The sequence below is a fragment of the Aplysia californica genome, unplaced genomic scaffold (genome assembly GCF_000002075.1).
Source record: "Aplysia californica isolate F4 #8 unplaced genomic scaffold, AplCal3.0 scaffold00888, whole genome shotgun sequence".
Classification (NCBI taxonomy): Eukaryota; Metazoa; Mollusca; class Gastropoda; order Aplysiida; family Aplysiidae; genus Aplysia; species Aplysia californica.
The window spans coordinates 180,497-199,001 of NW_004798158.1; the positions used below are offsets into that span (position 1 = coordinate 180,497).

The 18,505-nt window shown below is 39.7% G+C and overlaps 2 protein-coding genes across 2 annotated transcripts in view; one reads left to right on the forward strand and one right to left on the reverse strand.

The window, feature by feature from the left end:
* The window catches only part of LOC101846695 (dual specificity mitogen-activated protein kinase kinase 5), a 21,094-nt gene extending 6,894 nt beyond the window's left edge, over positions 1 to 14,200 (reverse strand). Inside the window, exons 1-15 of the mRNA XM_013089184.2 lie at positions 13,971 to 14,200; positions 11,879 to 11,927; positions 10,927 to 10,994; positions 10,595 to 10,664; positions 9,312 to 9,352; positions 8,855 to 8,901; positions 7,800 to 7,907; positions 7,347 to 7,386; positions 6,558 to 6,626; positions 5,940 to 6,021; positions 4,081 to 4,191; positions 3,317 to 3,390; positions 2,038 to 2,088; positions 1,505 to 1,576; positions 1,113 to 1,142 (exon numbers count right to left, since the gene is read on the reverse strand). Of these exons, the coding sequence (XP_012944638.2) occupies positions 1,113 to 1,142; positions 1,505 to 1,576; positions 2,038 to 2,088; positions 3,317 to 3,390; positions 4,081 to 4,191; positions 5,940 to 6,021; positions 6,558 to 6,626; positions 7,347 to 7,386; positions 7,800 to 7,907; positions 8,855 to 8,901; positions 9,312 to 9,352; positions 10,595 to 10,664; positions 10,927 to 10,994; positions 11,879 to 11,927; positions 13,971 to 14,069 (1,011 nt within the window). The 5' untranslated portion in view covers positions 14,070 to 14,200. The remainder of the gene's footprint in view (positions 1 to 1,112; positions 1,143 to 1,504; positions 1,577 to 2,037; positions 2,089 to 3,316; positions 3,391 to 4,080; positions 4,192 to 5,939; positions 6,022 to 6,557; positions 6,627 to 7,346; positions 7,387 to 7,799; positions 7,908 to 8,854; positions 8,902 to 9,311; positions 9,353 to 10,594; positions 10,665 to 10,926; positions 10,995 to 11,878; positions 11,928 to 13,970) is intronic.
* A 25-nt stretch (positions 14,201 to 14,225) lies between these two features.
* Positions 14,226 to 18,505, forward strand: part of LOC101845887 (NADH dehydrogenase [ubiquinone] iron-sulfur protein 4, mitochondrial) — a gene marked incomplete in the record, with an annotated part of 8,065 nt that continues 3,785 nt past the window's right edge. The window contains 2 exon segments of the mRNA XM_013089185.2: positions 14,226 to 14,333; positions 17,721 to 17,820. Coding sequence (XP_012944639.1) covers positions 14,269 to 14,333; positions 17,721 to 17,820 — 165 coding nt within the window.

Below are 18,505 nucleotides of genomic sequence, written 5' to 3' on the forward strand. Positions count from 1 at the left end.
CACATAGCACAAAGAAAAATATTAACACAATCAATAACAGTCACATAGCAGCACAAAGAAAAATATCAACACAATAACAGTCACATAGCAAAAAGAAAAAGCAAAAGAGACAGACATATGTAACAGAGAAAAGAAAAAGAAAAAAAAAAGTCAGGCCTACAAGTGGCGCTCTCTAAGTGTGGGCTGCTTTTGTTAGTTTTAGTAAGAGTTTTACGGCACTTGCAACACAATAAGGTCATTTAAGTGCCGAAGATTAGAAAAGTGTTACAAGGGACGAGAGTAACAAACACAAAAAAGGAGGAGAGATAAAGACGACACATGTTTGATAGAAAAGAAGGAGCAAACCACACCAGAGCACCCACCAACACATCCACTAGGTTACTTTTGATCCCAAAGCCACAGGCAATGTGTGGGGATACACATCCAAGAACAAAAATGGCGGCACTTGATAAAATATGTTCCTCATGTGGGAATCAAACTCTTGTTCTTCTCTTGCAAAGCAAAGTGTCAAACATTATATTATATATAGTAGAGGGTTTTACGGCGCTCGCAACTGCATAAGGTCATATGAGCGCCAATGGGTGGGTGTCAACAGAGAAGTCTTTACAGGGAATCAAACTTAGACTGCTCACCTCCCTAGCTTCAACAGCACAAGGTCTGCTTCGACTATCAAGGCACCCCGGAAATAGCAGGTCACAAGAGAGTGACAAACATACAAAAGAAGTAGAGGAAAATGACAATAGTAAGGATCAGGAAAGAAAAAGCAGCAGTTCCCTGTTGTAGATCAGACACAGTTATGAGCGTGACATGAGTCAGCCCATTTACAATTTTACTATGCTTGAACGAGAAATGTCCCCCCTTTGGGAATGACCTAAAGACACTACAGTCAGTAGCACTGCCCTGAGGGGTTGTCAAAAATTACCCTCACAACAGACACCAGGTAACAGAAACAAGACAGACGGTACAAATGTACCAGGTAAACTATCTACAGAGAGAGAGAGATGGGGAGAGAGAGAGAGAGAGGGGGGAGAGAGAGAGAGAGAGGGAGAGAAGGGGGGAGAGAGAGTGAGAGAGAGACAGACAGACAGAGAGAGGGAAAGCGTGTTACTTACACTTGCAAAAGGCAATTTTCCACAGGCCAGCTGAGGAAAGAACAAGACAGAAAATGAATAAACTCTAGTGAAGTTTGCTTAAACCAAACATTATTGATCCAAAAACGAAGGTAAAATGAAATACAATATAATCTACAATTTTTTTTTTCTATTTAAGCAACCTCTTTAGTTTTAATAAGTGTTTTACTGTGCTTGCAACATAATATGGACATAAAAGTGCAGAAGATTTGAGGTGTTACAAGAGAGTAACAAACACAAAAAAGAAGGAGGGGAGATTGCTTATTATGATGTTATATCAACGAATTTATGTTCTAACCACGTCGTGACACACATATCTATTTATTCAACCAAGGGCACCTTTAGCGCCACATCTCCCACACGATGGGACTCACCTCAAACAAAGTCACCCCAAAACTCCACACTTCTGCCGGCTTCCCATAATCGTGACCTTGAACTCTCTCCGGCTGTGGACAGCAATCAAGAGGTCACTTGCCAGTCCAGAGGTCAGACTTGTAAGGTTAACTTAAACTGAGAACTTATCGCTAATATAAATTGGACAAGCAGTTTTTGGGACATTTGAAATGACACGAAGGCCTGGAAATCATATGAAAAGTACTGTCCATCTCCATCACCACATGAAAAACAGCTATTGAAAGACACAAAAACATCCACATCATTCTTCACTTTACAATATCTCTGAGCCAAACTGTAGGAGAAGGAGAAGGCTTTTATTTTTCTATTTTAGTAAGAGTTTTACAGCATTTACAACACAAATAAGTCATATAAGTGCGAAGGTTAAAGTTGTCCCTCAAGAGTAACAAAGAAAAAAAATGAAAACGATAGAAGGTTGAGAGGAAAAAAAGAGCAAATTTCATCAGGGCACCCGCCAACCACCCATGAAGGACAAGGTGAAAGGCCAACTCACAGCCATGTATACGTTGGTACCAAGGAATGTGGTGGCGATGGATTTCACGAGCTGAAAAAAAAAAAATCAAAATCAACCTCTTCACAATCTCTAGAAACAGGAAATGAAAGTTAATAACAACAATAATAACCCTAACAAGAATGATAAAAATAATTTTTTTAAACAACAATAATAATAATAATAATAAAATGAATGATAATGAAGAATAACAAAACAACAACATCAATAAAAGTAATAAATAATACTAATAATACTACTTATATTAGTAGAAAAGAGAAAAAAGAGAAAAAAACCCAAAAATTTCTTAACTCTTTTTATCCTGGCTACGAGTATTCTCGGAACAGCGATGCGGTCACGTCAAAGAAGCTAGTTCTGCTTGTAAATACCAAAATACGCAAATACGGCGATGCTAGCTCTGTCTGAATATTTTAATTTTCCAATGAACAGTGGTTTCTTTGTTTCTGATGGGTGTAGAAGCTTGAAAGATGTCTCGAAAACGCACATTCACGACCGACGAAGTTCTTTTTGAAGTGGCGCTGGGTTATGAGGGGGAATGATACTAATTTGATGAAAGTGACTCTGAAATAAGAGCCGTAAATTCTGTTGTGGATGATAAGAAACAGGACTTAGACTCATCTAATAGCGATTCAGATCATGGTGAGAGGGTCAGCTGGAATTTGCGCTCGATGGGTAGGGCTAGATCTAGATTTATTATAAAATCCAGTGGGGCGTCGTGGGCGCGGCAATGAGGGTCAAGTTCGAAGGTGGAATACACCTCAAAATCTACATTGTGCTATTGGTGTATTTCCTAACCACATACATTTACAAAAACTACATTCAATTTCTAACTTAACTGCCAAATTTCCTTAAAACCTTAGAGTAAACGTAAGAAATATAGCACTTTGAAATATACGCACTGACTTCCGACTCATACGGCGCGGCGGCCCCAGGACCGGTACAGAGTCCGTGGCGGTACGGATAGGATAAAAAGAGTTAAACCAGTAAAGTCTGAAAACAGTAGTCCCTTCCACCTATAAACACAGAGAGATAGTTGTTATAAATTGCTATTATTTAAAGGAAAAACATCAACGACAGACAGACAGACATACAGAGAGAAAGACAGACAGAATGAGGTAGATTAAGACAGAGAAAGAAAGAGAGTTAGTGGGAGAGTGAGTGAGAGAAGAGGCAGAGCGAGAGAGAAAGTACAAGTGACAGACAGACAGTAAGAGAAACAGACAGACAGACAGACAGACAGACAGACAGATACTGCACTGACCTGAGTACTGACACCGAAGTCACAAAGCTTGACCTCACCGGCCGTGTTGACTAGAATGTTGTACGGTTTAATATCTGGGGACAGCCACACAGATTTGTTTGCTTTTACTGTAACATACACTCTCATCTATAACAATGCCTTGAACATAATGTTGGTGGTACACTTTCACTCTAAAATCGGCCCATTTTTGTGTTTCTCGAGTTTACTACAGAGTCAAATTCTGATATGCTGGAGGGGGCTCAGCTAACAAAATATCAAAATCTTCCTTTTCCGACTGGCCACGACTTGAAATGTTGGTGGTAAAAGGAAACCCATCCACTTGCAATAAAATGTTCAGAATGTCTAGTGTGAAAACCAAGAGCACAACCCCTGGTAAATGGCTCACTTAAGAATATTCAATGCGAAATCCAATTAGATATTACATCCATATCGTTGGGCCTGATCCTGTCTGCATGTCGGGCATATTACGTTATACACATATTATTATCATTATTACTAATAATAATAGTTCATTGGTCAAAGTCTAATGATGACCAATACTTCTGCTGTTGAGAATATTTCTCAAGCTAAATAGAAGAATTAGGAGAACTAAAGGTTAAGATGATTTGCAGTTTCTGCTATGGCCGATGAGACCAATTCTGGCAGAGAACAGTTTGCATTATTACTATCACTTGATTATTATGATCATTACCATCATCATTGTTATTCTTTTAGTTATTTTTGTTATCTTCGTCCCCACCCTAGATAAAAGCAAACGAGCAAACCTCTGTGTAGAATCTTGAGGTTCCACATGTAGAGCATCCCCTCTATGACACACAGGCTGATCTGGCCCAGCACCTTCTCCTCCACCGGCATGTAGCGGTCCAGAGAGCCACCTGCCGACCACACAAAATCAACTTGTTGGTTCGAGACACAATATCAACTTGTTTGTTCGAGACACAAAATCAACTTGTTTGTTCGAGACACAATATCAACTTGTTTGTTCGAGACACAAAATCAACTTGTTTGTTCGAGACACAATATCAACTTGTTTGTTCGAGACACAATATCAACTTGTTTGTTCGAGACACAATATCAACTTGTTTGTTCGAGACACAATATCAACTTGTTTGTTCGAGACACAATATCAACTTGTTTGTTCGAGACACAATATCAACTTGTTTGTTCGAGACACAATATCAGCTTGTTTGTTCGAGACACAATATCAGCTTGTTTGTTCGAGACACAATATCAACTTGTTTGTTCGAGACACAATATCAACTTGTTTGTTCGAGACACAATATCAACTTGTTTGTTCGAGACACAATATCAACTTGTTTGTTCGAGACACAATATCAGCTTGTTTGTTCGAGACACAATATCAGCTTGTTTGTTCGAGACACAATATCAGCTTGTTTGTTCGAGACACAATATCAGCTTGTTTGTTCGAGACACAATATCAGCTTGTTTGTTCGAGACACAATATCAACTTGTTTGTTCGAGACACAATATCAACTTGTTTGTTCGAGACACAATATCAACTTGTTTGTTCGAGTAAAGAGAAACACATCAACACAATAATGATCATTTACTGCTAAGGAAAAGCGAGACGGACAGTTTTAGTTTTAGTAGAGGTTTTACAGCGCTCGCAACACAATAAGGTCATATAAGCGCCAGAAGATTAGAGGTGTTACAAGACAAGAGAGTGACAATCACAAAAAAGAAAGAGAGATATATATAAGGATGATAGATGTTTGAAAGGAAAGAAGGAGCAGACCACACCAGAGCACCCGCCAACCACCCACTTGTTCGAGTAAAGAGAAGAACATCAACACAATATTGGTCATTTAGTGCTGAGGAAAAGCAAGACAGACAGAGAGACAGAAACAACAGAGGGAAAGTAAGGTAGAAGGACCTACTAGTGGCGCCTTCCAACCATCTGCGACAATATCGACATTTTACGACAAATGGCAAAGTTTCTCACCAGCTTTACAGTATCTACAAGTGCCAGATGTGAAGAACATGTCAGAGATCATGGTCTGCCTCTCATTTCTGAGCTCAGATGCTCTCACAAAAACCTAGAATCAATATCCTGGTCCTTTCCTGTCAACCATCTGTTCAAATTCTCATAAATAAATTGTTCTCCGTCTACCTTTGCCTCATTTGTCATGAAATATGTCCTGTGCAAGCAGAGCAGGATATTCTTGGCCTTTGTGTTGATTCAAGTATGGCTAGGAACTTTACAATATGACATTGTCTTATGTGTTACACTCCCATCAACACAATCTCATCTAAGTGGGTGGTTGGCGGGTCCTCTGGTGTGGTTTGCTCCTTCTTTCCTATCAAACATCTATCGTCCTTATCTCCCCTTCTTCTTTTTTATGTTTGTTACTGTCTTGTAACACCTCTGATCTACTGGCGCTCACATGACCTTATGCAGTTGCGAGTGCCGTAAAACCTCTACTAAAACTAAACTAAAATCTCATCTAAGAGAAAGGTTATTTTGACTTTGCCTGACAGGTAAAACCCATGATGATTGAAATACAACACCTAAAAAGACAGAAAGAGAAACTTGATAAAATCCTTTACTTGCTTGAGAAACAAACTTTACCATCCACATACACAAAAAGGTTTCGATACATACCATCCATAAACTCTGTACACATTGAGATCCGGTTCTCCAGGAAAAAAGCACCGAAGAAAGAGATGATCATTCGGGAATTGCACTGAAAGTGGAGCAGAAAATTGTCAAGAAACAATACGGAGAAATGACATGGCGCAAACGAGCAACCACATTATACAACAAGTTAAGTGCTGAATGTAGACTATATATGTACATAAACATATACACAAACACAGACACATAAAATACATAAATACATAATACAGCTGTCCATCTGTGTGTCTGTCTGTGCCTCTGTCTGTCTGTCTGTCTGTCTGTCTGTCTGCCTGCCTGCCTGTCTGTCTGTCTGTCTGTCTGTCTGTCTGTCTGTCTGTCTCTCTCTCTGTCTCTCTCTGTCTCTGTCTCTCTCTCTCTGTCTCTCTCTCTGTCTCTCTCATCTTGAAATTGCTGTTTACATGTTTGGTGGACCAAAAAGAAAATGAGAAATCAAAATTATGGAGGGACCAATGCTGCTTGGCATAGCAGATTAGCAGGAATTCATTGAACTCATTATCCTACTGAGCTTTGAGCCCAACACTTTGACTATTGAGAAATAATGTCTGTGACAACAAAACAGCTAAAAGGACTGCCGGTACTTACCTTGTAAAGAATCTCTAGTTCTGATATGATCTGTTTCTGGATGACCACAGATATATCCAGTTGTATCTCCTGAATGAAAAAGAGAAAAAAACCCATAAAAATCTGAAATGACCCACAAATGTTAATGTTCCTATTGTCCTTTACCCTGAATTTGAGTAAAAAGAAACATCATCAACATGACATCAATCAGCAAGTGCTTGGGGGGAAAAAAAACCCAGACAGACAGAAATGACAGAAGGAAAATACAAAAGTGGGGCCTGCCAATAGTGTCCTTCAACCACCCACAATATTAAGTTCATTCCCAAGATATATATAGTCATTTTGATTTCTCTGTTGACCAGATTTCGTTTACTTACACAGTATGATTATTTCGAGGTCTCAAAATTTATATGAGTTCTGAGGTATGGCCTCTTTCATAAGGTTTTAGCAAAAGTTTAATGGCACTTGCAACATAATTAGTCATTTAAATGTCATAGATTAGAGGTGTAACAAGAGAGTAACAAACTTCAAAAAAAGAGGAGAGATAAGGACAAAAGATGTTTAATAGGAAAGAAGGGGCAAACCAAACTAGAGCACCCGCCAACCACACACGTGCCACTTTACACACCTCTATCAACAAAATATAAATCACTGACAGAGAATGCTATTTCAACTCTGCCTCTCAGGGCCAAGTCAGTCTATGTGGGAAAGACAAAAGAGGCAGAGGGGAAAATGTCATATATAACATCCAGGCCCCTCAAAATATGTTGGGAAAAATCGGTCAACTTGACAACAGGTAAGACAACTTACCTTGACAGCCATTACTTTCCCTGTAGGCTTGTGAACAGCTCTGGGGAACATAAAAATAAAATATATACAGAAAAAGAGCAAAAAACAAATGGAACATAGGTAAAAAAAAAAAAAAAGTAAAACATGTACAGAAATAGAACACGTATAGAAATAGTTCATGAAGAAAAATGGAACAGAAAAAGAAACAGAACATGAATAAAGACAGCACGTGAAAAGAAATGGAATATATAAAAAATAGAACCTGAAAAGAAAAAAAAGCATAAATTAGAGATAGAACACAGACAGAAATAAAACATGTACAGAAACAGAACACATAAAAGAACAGAACATGTAAAAGAATAGTTAAAATAAAAAGAAATAGAGTGCTTGAGGGAATTGAGCTAGAGCATGAAAAAGAATAGGACACATCAAGGCACAAAGGAGCAGCCCCCCCACCCATGCCCCCTCCCTTACCTGTAGACCCGACCCCCGTTCCCCTGTCCCAACATCTGTACATAATGTAGTGAGTCCTTGGTGATGTCTCCACAGAACAGGATACCCTCCAGCCCCACCTGGCCACCTCTGGAACACACAAACAATGACAGTCATGGTCTCACAAGGAAGGGGTGAGGGGGAGGGGGGGGGAGGGTGGAGATGAGTTAATGAGGGGAAGAGAGTTTTTAGTTTTAGTAAGAATTTTACAGTACTTGCAACACAATTAGGTCATATAAGTCATATGTGCTGATGAGTCAAAGAGAGTAACAAACACAAAAAAGAAGGAAAGATAAAGGATGAAAGAGGATCTTTAAGAAAGAAGGAACACACCACATCAGAGCACCCGCAAACAACCCATATGGCAAGAGAGTGTTGAAATGGAAAAAGAACTGCTTTTCTTCTTCATCCAGATAAGTTCGGAAAGAAAAAAATCTAAGTAGTATATTTTTCATATGTGTGTTAACCCTTTCTCTGCCCAGCCACAGACAGTCTCAGGCTCTCTAGAATGGTCATGTAGGCCTGGGAGTTCAAGGGATAACCTCAAATATTGTCTGTGCTATGTGTGTCTCAAAGATTACCACAACATAGATCTAATCCTGTCAATGAATGTGAAACATACAAACAGTAATACATCCACATCATCCTTATATATCTTTATATTTTCACAAAAATTCAGAAAGATCTAACTCAGAATGATTATAATAATCATCATTTGAACTGAGATCTATCTGAATGTTGCAAATTATATTGTATTATTCTAATTTAAAAACACTTGAACAGTTTACACTATATCATATCTTTCTATTTGAGATATATCAGAAATGTTTACACAATATAATATCATTCTAATCAAGACCTATCTGAATTCTTCACATTATATTACAGTGGTCTCCAGCAAATATCACACACCTCGGGTGACAAGAAAAGCATGCTCTTACGCAAACATGCAATTAAACAAATGCCAAACTATTGTTCACCCTGCTCTTATTAAGCCTACTAAAGTTATCAATTTTTTCAATGATACAAAGACTTACTGATTGGGTGCCGGAGCAGCCTCCTCAGGTTGACTTCCGGTGCGGATCTACAAATGGTCGATGTTTTATACAGAAAGAAGGGGGAGGGGGGATGGGGGGGTGGGGGGGTGGGGGGGTGGGAAGAAACAATAATATATAATAATGCTATAAAAAAATACTGCAGTCATTATCTAAATAAAAATTTGAACTATGTCAACCTTTAACAGCTTATCTATGGGCCCTTTTATTTTTTTTCCCTGTTTGTCAGGGTAAAAGACAAGATAAAATAAAGTTCAATGATCATGATCCTCTATAGGAAAAAATTAATAGCAGTGACAGGTAGCAATTTAGTATACTAAAATTTATCTACACATAAGAACAGTGCAATTATCTCTTTGCAAAGAAGACAAATACTATTGCAACATTTTGAATTGATTGTGCGAAGATAATTAATTACAAGTCTAGATGTGCATCTTACTTTAAGTCCATGAATATTTCTGTTTTGTGGAGTTTTTCCATCTGCAAAGACACAAAAAGCAAAGCTGATCAAGCAGTATGTATATACAGGGTGGCAGTCAGGGCAGAACTCAATCTGACTATTTAAAAATCTATTTCCACTTCTTTAAAAAGTGAGGTGGATTACTTTTTCACGCCCAGTAACATGCACAACTTTTGTAACTTTCAAAAGTATAAAAAGTGACCTTTTGACTTACATTACTTCAACCTGCCATTTTCACCAGATGCCACTTTCCGACCATTGCGGCATTTTCTTCTAGAACTTCAGACCACAGGCCCACATTTCGATGATCCAACAGAGTCACCAGAACATCATATTGCATTGTTGTAACATAAACTATCAGAAGTCAGATTTCTGTCCTTGAGACTTCAAACAAAGTTGATAAACTTTGTATGTTGAATTAACTCTCTAGTGACCATGCGTAAAAAGCTTTCCCTACTATAAAAACAAAAATCACAGGGAGGCAAGTAGGGAGGATAAGAGTCATGACACTCACTGAGAAAACAAGTAAGTTATTTCAGAGCAACAAAAAACTGAAGATAAATTTTACTTAACCCTATCCGTATGTCGTGTTTTACTATCATATCCATACAACGTAGGGAACTCTGTGCCACCACTTTCCAAAGAAGAAATTTACCCGTTAATCCGATCCGTACGCTTTGCATAGCAGTCTGTCAAAATGATTTTTTGAGAAATACTGAAAGTTTCAAAGAGATCTTCATACTAGAAGCATTCTAAAACGTGAGGAATACAACCGTGGGGGTACAAAACGACCTCAGAGAGGGTTAAATATTCTACTTTAATTTACTGGTGTGTATACCCTGACTCTTTGGAAAAAAACTATAAACGAGGAAAAGTTCATAAGAAAAGCGAACAACTTAAACGTGGGGAATTTCAAAAGGTGAGTAATTTAAACATAATTTGAAAAGTTAAAACTGAAGATATCTAAAATGTTTTATCAAAATTTGCTGAGATGTCATGCGTAAGAAAGTATAGTAGAAAGTATAGTAAAGGAAAAAATAGCAACTTGTAATGATCACAAATGCCACAACTCGTTGCAGAAAGCAGCACCATTCTCTTTTCTAAAGAGATGTACTCATCTGCCTAAACGTATAGTGAGTTGGTTAAACATTCTTATGGCTTCACTTGTGACCTTCAAGCGCTACTGTTTTTTAGAAGAATTGTCCAACTGATGACAACTCAATGCTGTACAGCTTGCTAGCCTCACTCACAGTAACACTTACGTTTGGGGTAGATGATGAGTGGGGGAAACAAACCCCTCGCACGGTCCTCTTCCTTCATCTCACCAAAGTACTGGAAAAAAGGACAAAATGTCACAAAATACCTCAATCACGTCAGAGAAAGACAATATCCAAAAATACTGCTTGAAAAACATTCACTTTTATTCTGTAATATTTATTTAGACATAAAAGTTCACATTACTAAAAACGTTTTTATTGGCCTATTTAACTAGCTTCTAGAAATCTTTTCAAAACACCAAAGCTGCCACATTCAGAGACACAATTCCTTATTTGAATCCCTGTCTCAAATGGGCTCAGGCATTGTGGGCACTTACGTAGTTAAACATGTCCTTCATCTCATCATCACTCCGCACAGTGATTCTATCACCATCTTCATCTTCATCTGTAAAAAAAACCAAAAAAAACATAAAATTAATAGCAAACCAATAAAGAAAAACACCTTCAATCAAATAAATGTTGGAGTAGACAACAGATTATTTACTGAGCACTTAGTTAAGTCATGGAGGCTGACATGGCTCAATTTTCAAACTGAAAATAATGAAAACAATGGACAAAAATGGCTGGCAATACAGTAGGCATATTGAATAGGTAAAGAAATAGCTTTTATTCTGCTTTTTAAAATAACAAAAACCATCACTGATCGTTCTTAACCTAACTGTTAAAAAAGAAAATAACAAAGTGGTTTTATGATCTCTCCTATCTCAATTTCTACCGTAACCCCCTTTGCAAAAGCTTGTGAAAACTATATATGTCAACACCGTGAGCCAATATGTCATCTTGTCAAAAAATGTACATCCTAAAATCAGCCGATTTTGATAATTATTTCGTGGACCAAAAGACATTATTAATTATAATAATAATAACATTAATGACAACATAAATAAAATGAAGATCAAATCCAAAGCTCCCAGCCCCTGGTGCCTGTCAGCACTTCAACATGAATTACATTTCAACAACTTTTACACCAATGACACGTATTTTGCATTATATTAGCCCTTTCAATTTACAACAATCCTTTCAAATGCAACATGACATAGGATTTTATTCACACTACAACAGCATTGATGGGAATTCTACCAAAAAACTGAAGAAAGATGAGAAATCTGAAGAAAAAAGAAGTGCACAAATCACTGATTTTTTAAACAACCTTTAAATTACAGACACCACTCCATCTTGGCTGGCAAATATTGGGTGCAGTAAAAGATGAAAAATAAAAAACTGTCTGAAGGGGTTAACAAAGAAGTATATAAAGAATTCTGTACTTACATTCAAATGCTGTGTGGGACGAATTGGGCATGATTTGGGAAAACACTTCCTGATGAAGAAAGATATTTCAGTTCAATAAAAAAACAAATCAATGCAACGCATGAAGGCAAGTAAGACATTTAGAGCATCAAAGTCTCTTTGAGAAAAGACTCGTATTTGTTCAACTCTCATTTAAAATTACATGAAATTGTTAGTTGGTGTAAATGAAGAAACTGTGGTACAGTGGTACCAATATTGTAGAGACATTTGTGCCAATTGGCTTGTTAACAACCCGTATGTGATACAGGGCCCCAGACACATCGTTGAAATAGACGAAAGCCTTACTGGCAAAGCGCAAGTACAACATTGGACACGCTGTGCCGGAGCGGTGGGTATTTAAGGGTGTAGACAGAAACACCGGACGCAGGTGCTTGGAACTTGTTCCAGACCGCACAGCAGCAACCCTGCTGCCCATCATCCTTCGCTGCATAGCACCTGGGACAATCATCCACTCCAACGGGGGGCAGGCTTATACGTTGGCATTGGAAATTTGCCAGTAAACCCTCGGTAAGATTGTACTTTAGCGGACCACAGGTCGGAACTACATTCACTATGGCGCCCCTGGTGCCTAGTGGCCCGCTATTCTTCCTTTCCGAGCTCCCCTACTCACTCTCCTGTACTCAGTTTTCCACATCCTCACCCTTCGACAGCCAACAATTGACTGACCTTTCTTACCGGGTTTTTCAGTCATCACGACCATGCCACTGTGCCCTTTGACCCACGACCCTGACACCTTGAAGCTAATTGGTCAATCTAATCACATGGTCCACTATTCTTATTTGCTCGCGACTCTGCTGTCTCGGCCTACTCCTGGTCTGGCAAAGTGCAATAGAGGGCTAGAGATACGCACAAGAGCTCATTTGCATGATTCCAACCCCCTTGGCCCTGCTCGCGATTGTCCGCTCATGTTATTGTTTTTATATGTGCGTGTGTGTGTGTCTTTAAATTATTGTTGCCAGGGGGCTCCTGAAACCCCCCCTCCCCCCACTGTTGTTACATTGAATGTAAACACGCTCATGTTATTGTTTCGCATTGTGTGTTTTCTATATTATAGTTTCCAGGGGGGCAAACCCCCCTGAACCCCCCCCCCCCCCCCCCACTGTTGGTATGATACATATGGTGGTCCACCAAAGTTAATTCCCCAACACCTTCAACCACCACCTCTCGCTCACCTCGCCTCGCCAGTCGCTGCTGGCTTGCGCTGTGCGTGCGCGAAGTCGCCCGCGGAACTACCTTTTGTCCGCACGTAGAGTACTATGAGTGCGTAGTTAGGCTAGACGTGCGTAGTAATCACGGGCCGGGACGGGTGGTCCGGTAAAGTACAATCCAGCCAAACCCTCAATACTAACACACTACAGATATTCACGAGAGGAATTTTGTCTGCCCTGTCACCGCTGCTTGCACGAACTGGGTGGAATATTTTTGGAAAAATTGTAAGGGAAGATTTTTTAAACAGATGGCTGGAGTGCAGGGGACAACATAAGATTCTCACCTGGATGAGTTTTTGTGGAGGGAGATACATGGGGACAATGAGCAAACCTTCAACAACCTTCTTTTCAACCTGTCCCAATTGTACCCCATCCCCTTTAAGGCTTTTATCTGTTGCTGGGTTATAGACTATACTTCCTTTATTTTTTTCATTTTTCTTTGACTCCAGTCCGAGTCCATTTCCTGTTCTGGCACAGGCGGTTTTTTACTTTGAACTTTCCGAGTCACTTCCAGGTCTTCGACGTAAAAAAAAGTCGGGACCACCATATATCCGTGGAGAGCCCGTTAATTGTGCACGCGCATTGGAGTTTTGAGTTCGAAGAGCCACGGGAGGCTAGCTGCGACCTGACTAAAAAGTAGAAGTGACCCTCTTGACTCTTGCCTCTCACCTAGATATATTTAGATTTAGAAAGTAAACAATAGCCCTATACAAACAATGGTTATATTAAGTGTAGTAGTCAAATCAGACCATAATTCTCCAAATCTGATTAAAATGTAAGAAGCGAAAACGTGCCGGCCAAAGTGTCAACATTGCTGAGCAATGAAAATAAATCAAAGATCGTACCAGAGTCTGTAAAAATGTGACTTCATCAGGTTTCACCATCCAGTCCATATCCTCATTGTTCTCAGAACGAATACGGATGGTGAAAGGAGGCTCAGACATTTCGTTGCTGAGTTAGATTTCCCTGTTATGTTCACAATACCTATCTTTTTATAAGTCTCTTTTGCCTGTCAGAGTCACAACATTTTTCGACAGGCCTGTAGTCGTTCATATTGCTTTGCGAATTGCGAACAGTAGAAAATGAAAACGATATATTCAGAGTGATTTCCCTTGCTCCAAGGTCAGCAGCAATAATTTCAAGATGGCTTCTGCAGTGGTCAGACTAGCAGGGAGATTGCGTTCCTGCGCAAGGCTTGTGAATACCAGGTTTGTTTACTGCCATTTTGCTAATGACACATGTTATGTGAATATTGTATTGTTTAAATTGGGGCTGTGGTTTGTTAAGAGAAAAGCATGAAAATTTATCCAACACCCTCTCTGAACCAAGTCGGCCAACAGACTTCTCTCTAGATCTAGATCTAGATCTAGATCTAGATCTAGATTCTAGATCTAGATCTAGATCTACTTCAACTTCAGTCAGGCTGCAGGCCCAACACTACTACACACACACACCAAGATTCTAGTCATCTAATCGAAATACGATCGAACCTGTTTAAAACGGCCACCCATTGTCAAGGAGAAAAGTGGTCGTATAAGACAGGTGGCGGTCTTAGGCAGGACTGATCAAGATGAAGAAAACAAACCATTCCCTTCTGGTGTTGTTGTTGTGGTGTAAGTAAGTCAAATCAGACCCTAATTCTCCAAATCTGAATAAAATGTAAGCGAAAACATGCCGGCCAAAGCGTCAACATTTCTGAGCAGTGAAAATAAGTCAAAGATCATACCAGAGTCTGCAAGATTTGTTGTTTTTGTTTTCGCTTCGGGGGGGGGGGGGGGGAGTTTGTTCTTTGGAAGTGGCTATTCTCACCTGGATGAGACTTGCCAGCGTAGGCTATTCTCACCCGGTGTGAAACAAGACCTGTTTTTCCTAATTTTGGAATACTGTCTATTGGTGTTGATGATCAAATTGATAAACGCCAAGAAAAAATTACGTTATAGCACAAAAGTAAGCTAATTTGATCGTCTTCAAAGATGCTATGGCTATTTCCCTTTTCGAATCGAGCCGAACAACACGGGTCGCCATTTTGTTTTGCCTGGAAGTTCTCGTAAGATCTACTCCTCCCCTCTCTCTCTGTCTCTTTCTGAATACTGTCTATCGGTGTGGATGATCAAATTGACCAAAACAAAGTTAAAAAATGATTTTAAACAAGAAAACTAAATTAATTTGGTTGTCTGTACAAAGATGCTACGGCTATTTAACTTTCCGAATCGAGCCGAACTACGCGGGTCGCCTTGTTTTGCCCGGAAGTTCTCGCGCTACTCCTCTCTCTCTCTCTTTCTCTCTCTCCACTGCCCACAGACAAAATTGCACGCTTTTATTTTAGGCTAACACTAACAGTAGTAGTAATAGATCTAGAACGTTTGTTCACAGCACAGAATTCTATAATTCTGTTATCACAGTGTAGAATTCTGTGGTTCAGGGTGAACGCTTCACTGGTTGGCCTAGGCTATAACGGTGAACGCCCACCGGGTGAGAATAGCCAAAAGACTCGCCTGCGCTATTCTCACCCGGGGTGAGAATAAAGGTGGCCTTGTTCTTTTGTCGCTGCTTTTGTGTAAGGGTGGGTGACAATACGAAATGAACCGAGTGCTATAGTAAAACAAACACACGGGTCGCCACCATTCGGAGAACGAGTGACGCTTCTGTCACAAATTTATGTTGACGTCCATTGTTACTTTGTTACAGACTGGGGAAACAGTGACCACTCATCTCACTTACGATTTGTGTAGATTCTATGAGTTCTGGGCAGGGAGGTTATGAGGGATCACATGCTTACCTCACCAGCAGCTGAAAATTTGTTGCCTATTGGTCAACAGTGGGAGGGGCCTACGCAACTTGATGGATTGGACGGACTACCTAACAATAACGACAGGTGATTGGACATGACGGCTCTCCCACAACGCCAGGGGCCAATGCATGGTTATATATGTCAAAACGGTATTTTATAATGGCATCTCGTCAAAACGGTATTTTATAATGGCGTCTCTAATGTGGCCGTCTAAGACAGAGGTGTTATTGTTTGGTGTTATAGGGGTTGTGTGTTAAGATATATGGTGGCTGCGGCCGCGTTGGACAGGTGCCCGTTTTAGACAGTTAAATTATTATGGAAAAAAATTATGCAAGGGGGGAAATGGAAAGAGGCCGTTTGTTACAGGTGGCCGTCTTATAGAGGTGGCAGTCAGGGCAGGTTCGACTGTATTTGGCTTGGTAGGGTTGTTAATATTCTGAATAGGCTACAGTCAATGTGTATTACAAAATGGTTCACTCAGTTAAAAAAGTGTCCGCGGAAGTTCATGCATTGCTTCAGATGGCACTGCAGTTGCTGTTTTGAAGCTCTCTTTCATTTTTCGAGAGAAAAAATAGGAATAGCTTCCCCTTGCGCATGCATTAACTGCTGATCATTAGTCTAAAAATCAGCTGCGGGTTCGCTCAGTGCGGAGTTTTGGGGTTAAAAAAAATTTTTGCGACCTCTTGCCTCTCTTTCTATAGTCAAATTAAGCTAAAAATGTGACACATTGAATGTGAAGGTATGGGGATCAGAAAGTGATTACTCAGGAGGGGTGGGCAGCATGCTCTTAGCATTGTATGTTTTAATGTTATGATTATGATATATATATGACATGAAAACATTATAAGACATCAGCATCAAGTATTATCTCTTTTTTCTGCTTTGACCCTGGGCAAGGCGCACACACGATCTGTCCTATATCCTTTTATCATTACAAAGTACTTATCAAGATGGCAGTGATTTATTTTCGTAACAAGGTAAAGTCCTCGGGCCCGACTTGCTGACTTACAAATTCGTTGAATCCAAGTGATCATTTGAAGAAAGGATTTCTAAAGTAAGAGGTATAAATTTCATCGATAATGATAGGGACTAGAGACATCAGTGCGACTCCGCGACTCATGTCACTCTCGGAGGGAAAGAACCAAAGTGCTTGCTTGTACATGAGCAGTTGTTTCCCTAATACACCTGAACAATAAGGTCCAGATTAGTGTCCACCTCTTTGCTGCTATGCCAAACATGTCTCAGCCGTTGAAAGTTAATCTGCTGTAGTGCCACAGAATACATCTGATGAAGTTTGGTTTCAAACTAGAGCATTCTCTTTTGTCCTTTGATACGTTGGAAATAAAATGGTGGTGCAAAAAACACTAGACCCTCCGTCAAAGTACACGTGTAACATTTTCAGGCTGATTTGTTCAAATGCACGCCTGTGTCATATTACGTAGTTGTTTGCTGAATGTTCATCATATACAAGGTGAATTGCATGGGAAAGGCTCAGTATTTATAAGTGAGTTAAAGTTTTATTGTAACAGGAGATTTGAGGGAGACGGATCTTGGTTAAGGTTCAAGCGGAAAGTCATTATATTGTATATGGTGTACTAGTCTGTGAGCTACCTTGATAATTTGAGTCACAGGGAGGCTGATTTAGGAATGTAAGATGCTGAATGTTTTTCTCCATGATGACAGTTGTTTTTGGTATCGTGCTTACATTCTTGAGATAATGATGTGGGAGTGTAGATACCCAGACTGTGTGACAGAAGGTCTTATCTTTCTTTTTGTTTTCTTTTTGTCCTCCCCCCCCCCTCAGGCCCATGTCCAGTGCGACCTCGGCCGCTGGTAGTACGGAGGCAGCGCTGGACACTGTGGAGCCTGAGCACAAGGACATCACCATCACTGTGGATGAGAAGGTCAGTAGTGAAGGAAGGAAAAATTAAGACGCTTTTTAAATTTTGTTGTGGTAATGATATTGTATATGTTTGTTATTTTACAGTTTGGTGTCTGTAGTGTCTCTCATCTAATGAGGTTAGGCTTTTCACCGTACTCGCTCTATACAGTTTGATTCTTTAAGTTGAGTAATGGGAGATTCAGTGGAGTCCACTTAAATTGAACATGGTTAATCTGAAAACAGTGCTAACGGAAAGAAAGTAAAGTCCTCCATTTCTTTCTTTCTTTTTTGGGGGGGTCCTATTTGACCAACATCTTTCTATATACCTTACACCTGACTAAACTGATGAAAGTTTGGTGGACCTGTGGATTTCCGTTAAAGTCAGTGGACTCCACTGTATTTCTTCTAGCATGTGTTTATCTTGGTGGGATGTATCCCACATAGTCCAGGTTGGCTCTGACAGTCTAACAAAGTCCAAACAGCCCACCTCCTAAACTGTCTTAAATTGTACAACACATTCACCACAATTTTTAGGATGGGGTAGAATTTTTACTTTCTATTCAAACATCTGTAACTTAAACAGTTCAACTTGTGTTTGTTGAGTAAGAAATCTTCTTGTGGGTGGTTGACGGGTGCTCTGGTGTGGTTTGCTTCTTCTTTCCTATCAAACATCTATTGTCCTTATCTCCCCTCCTTTTTTATGTTTG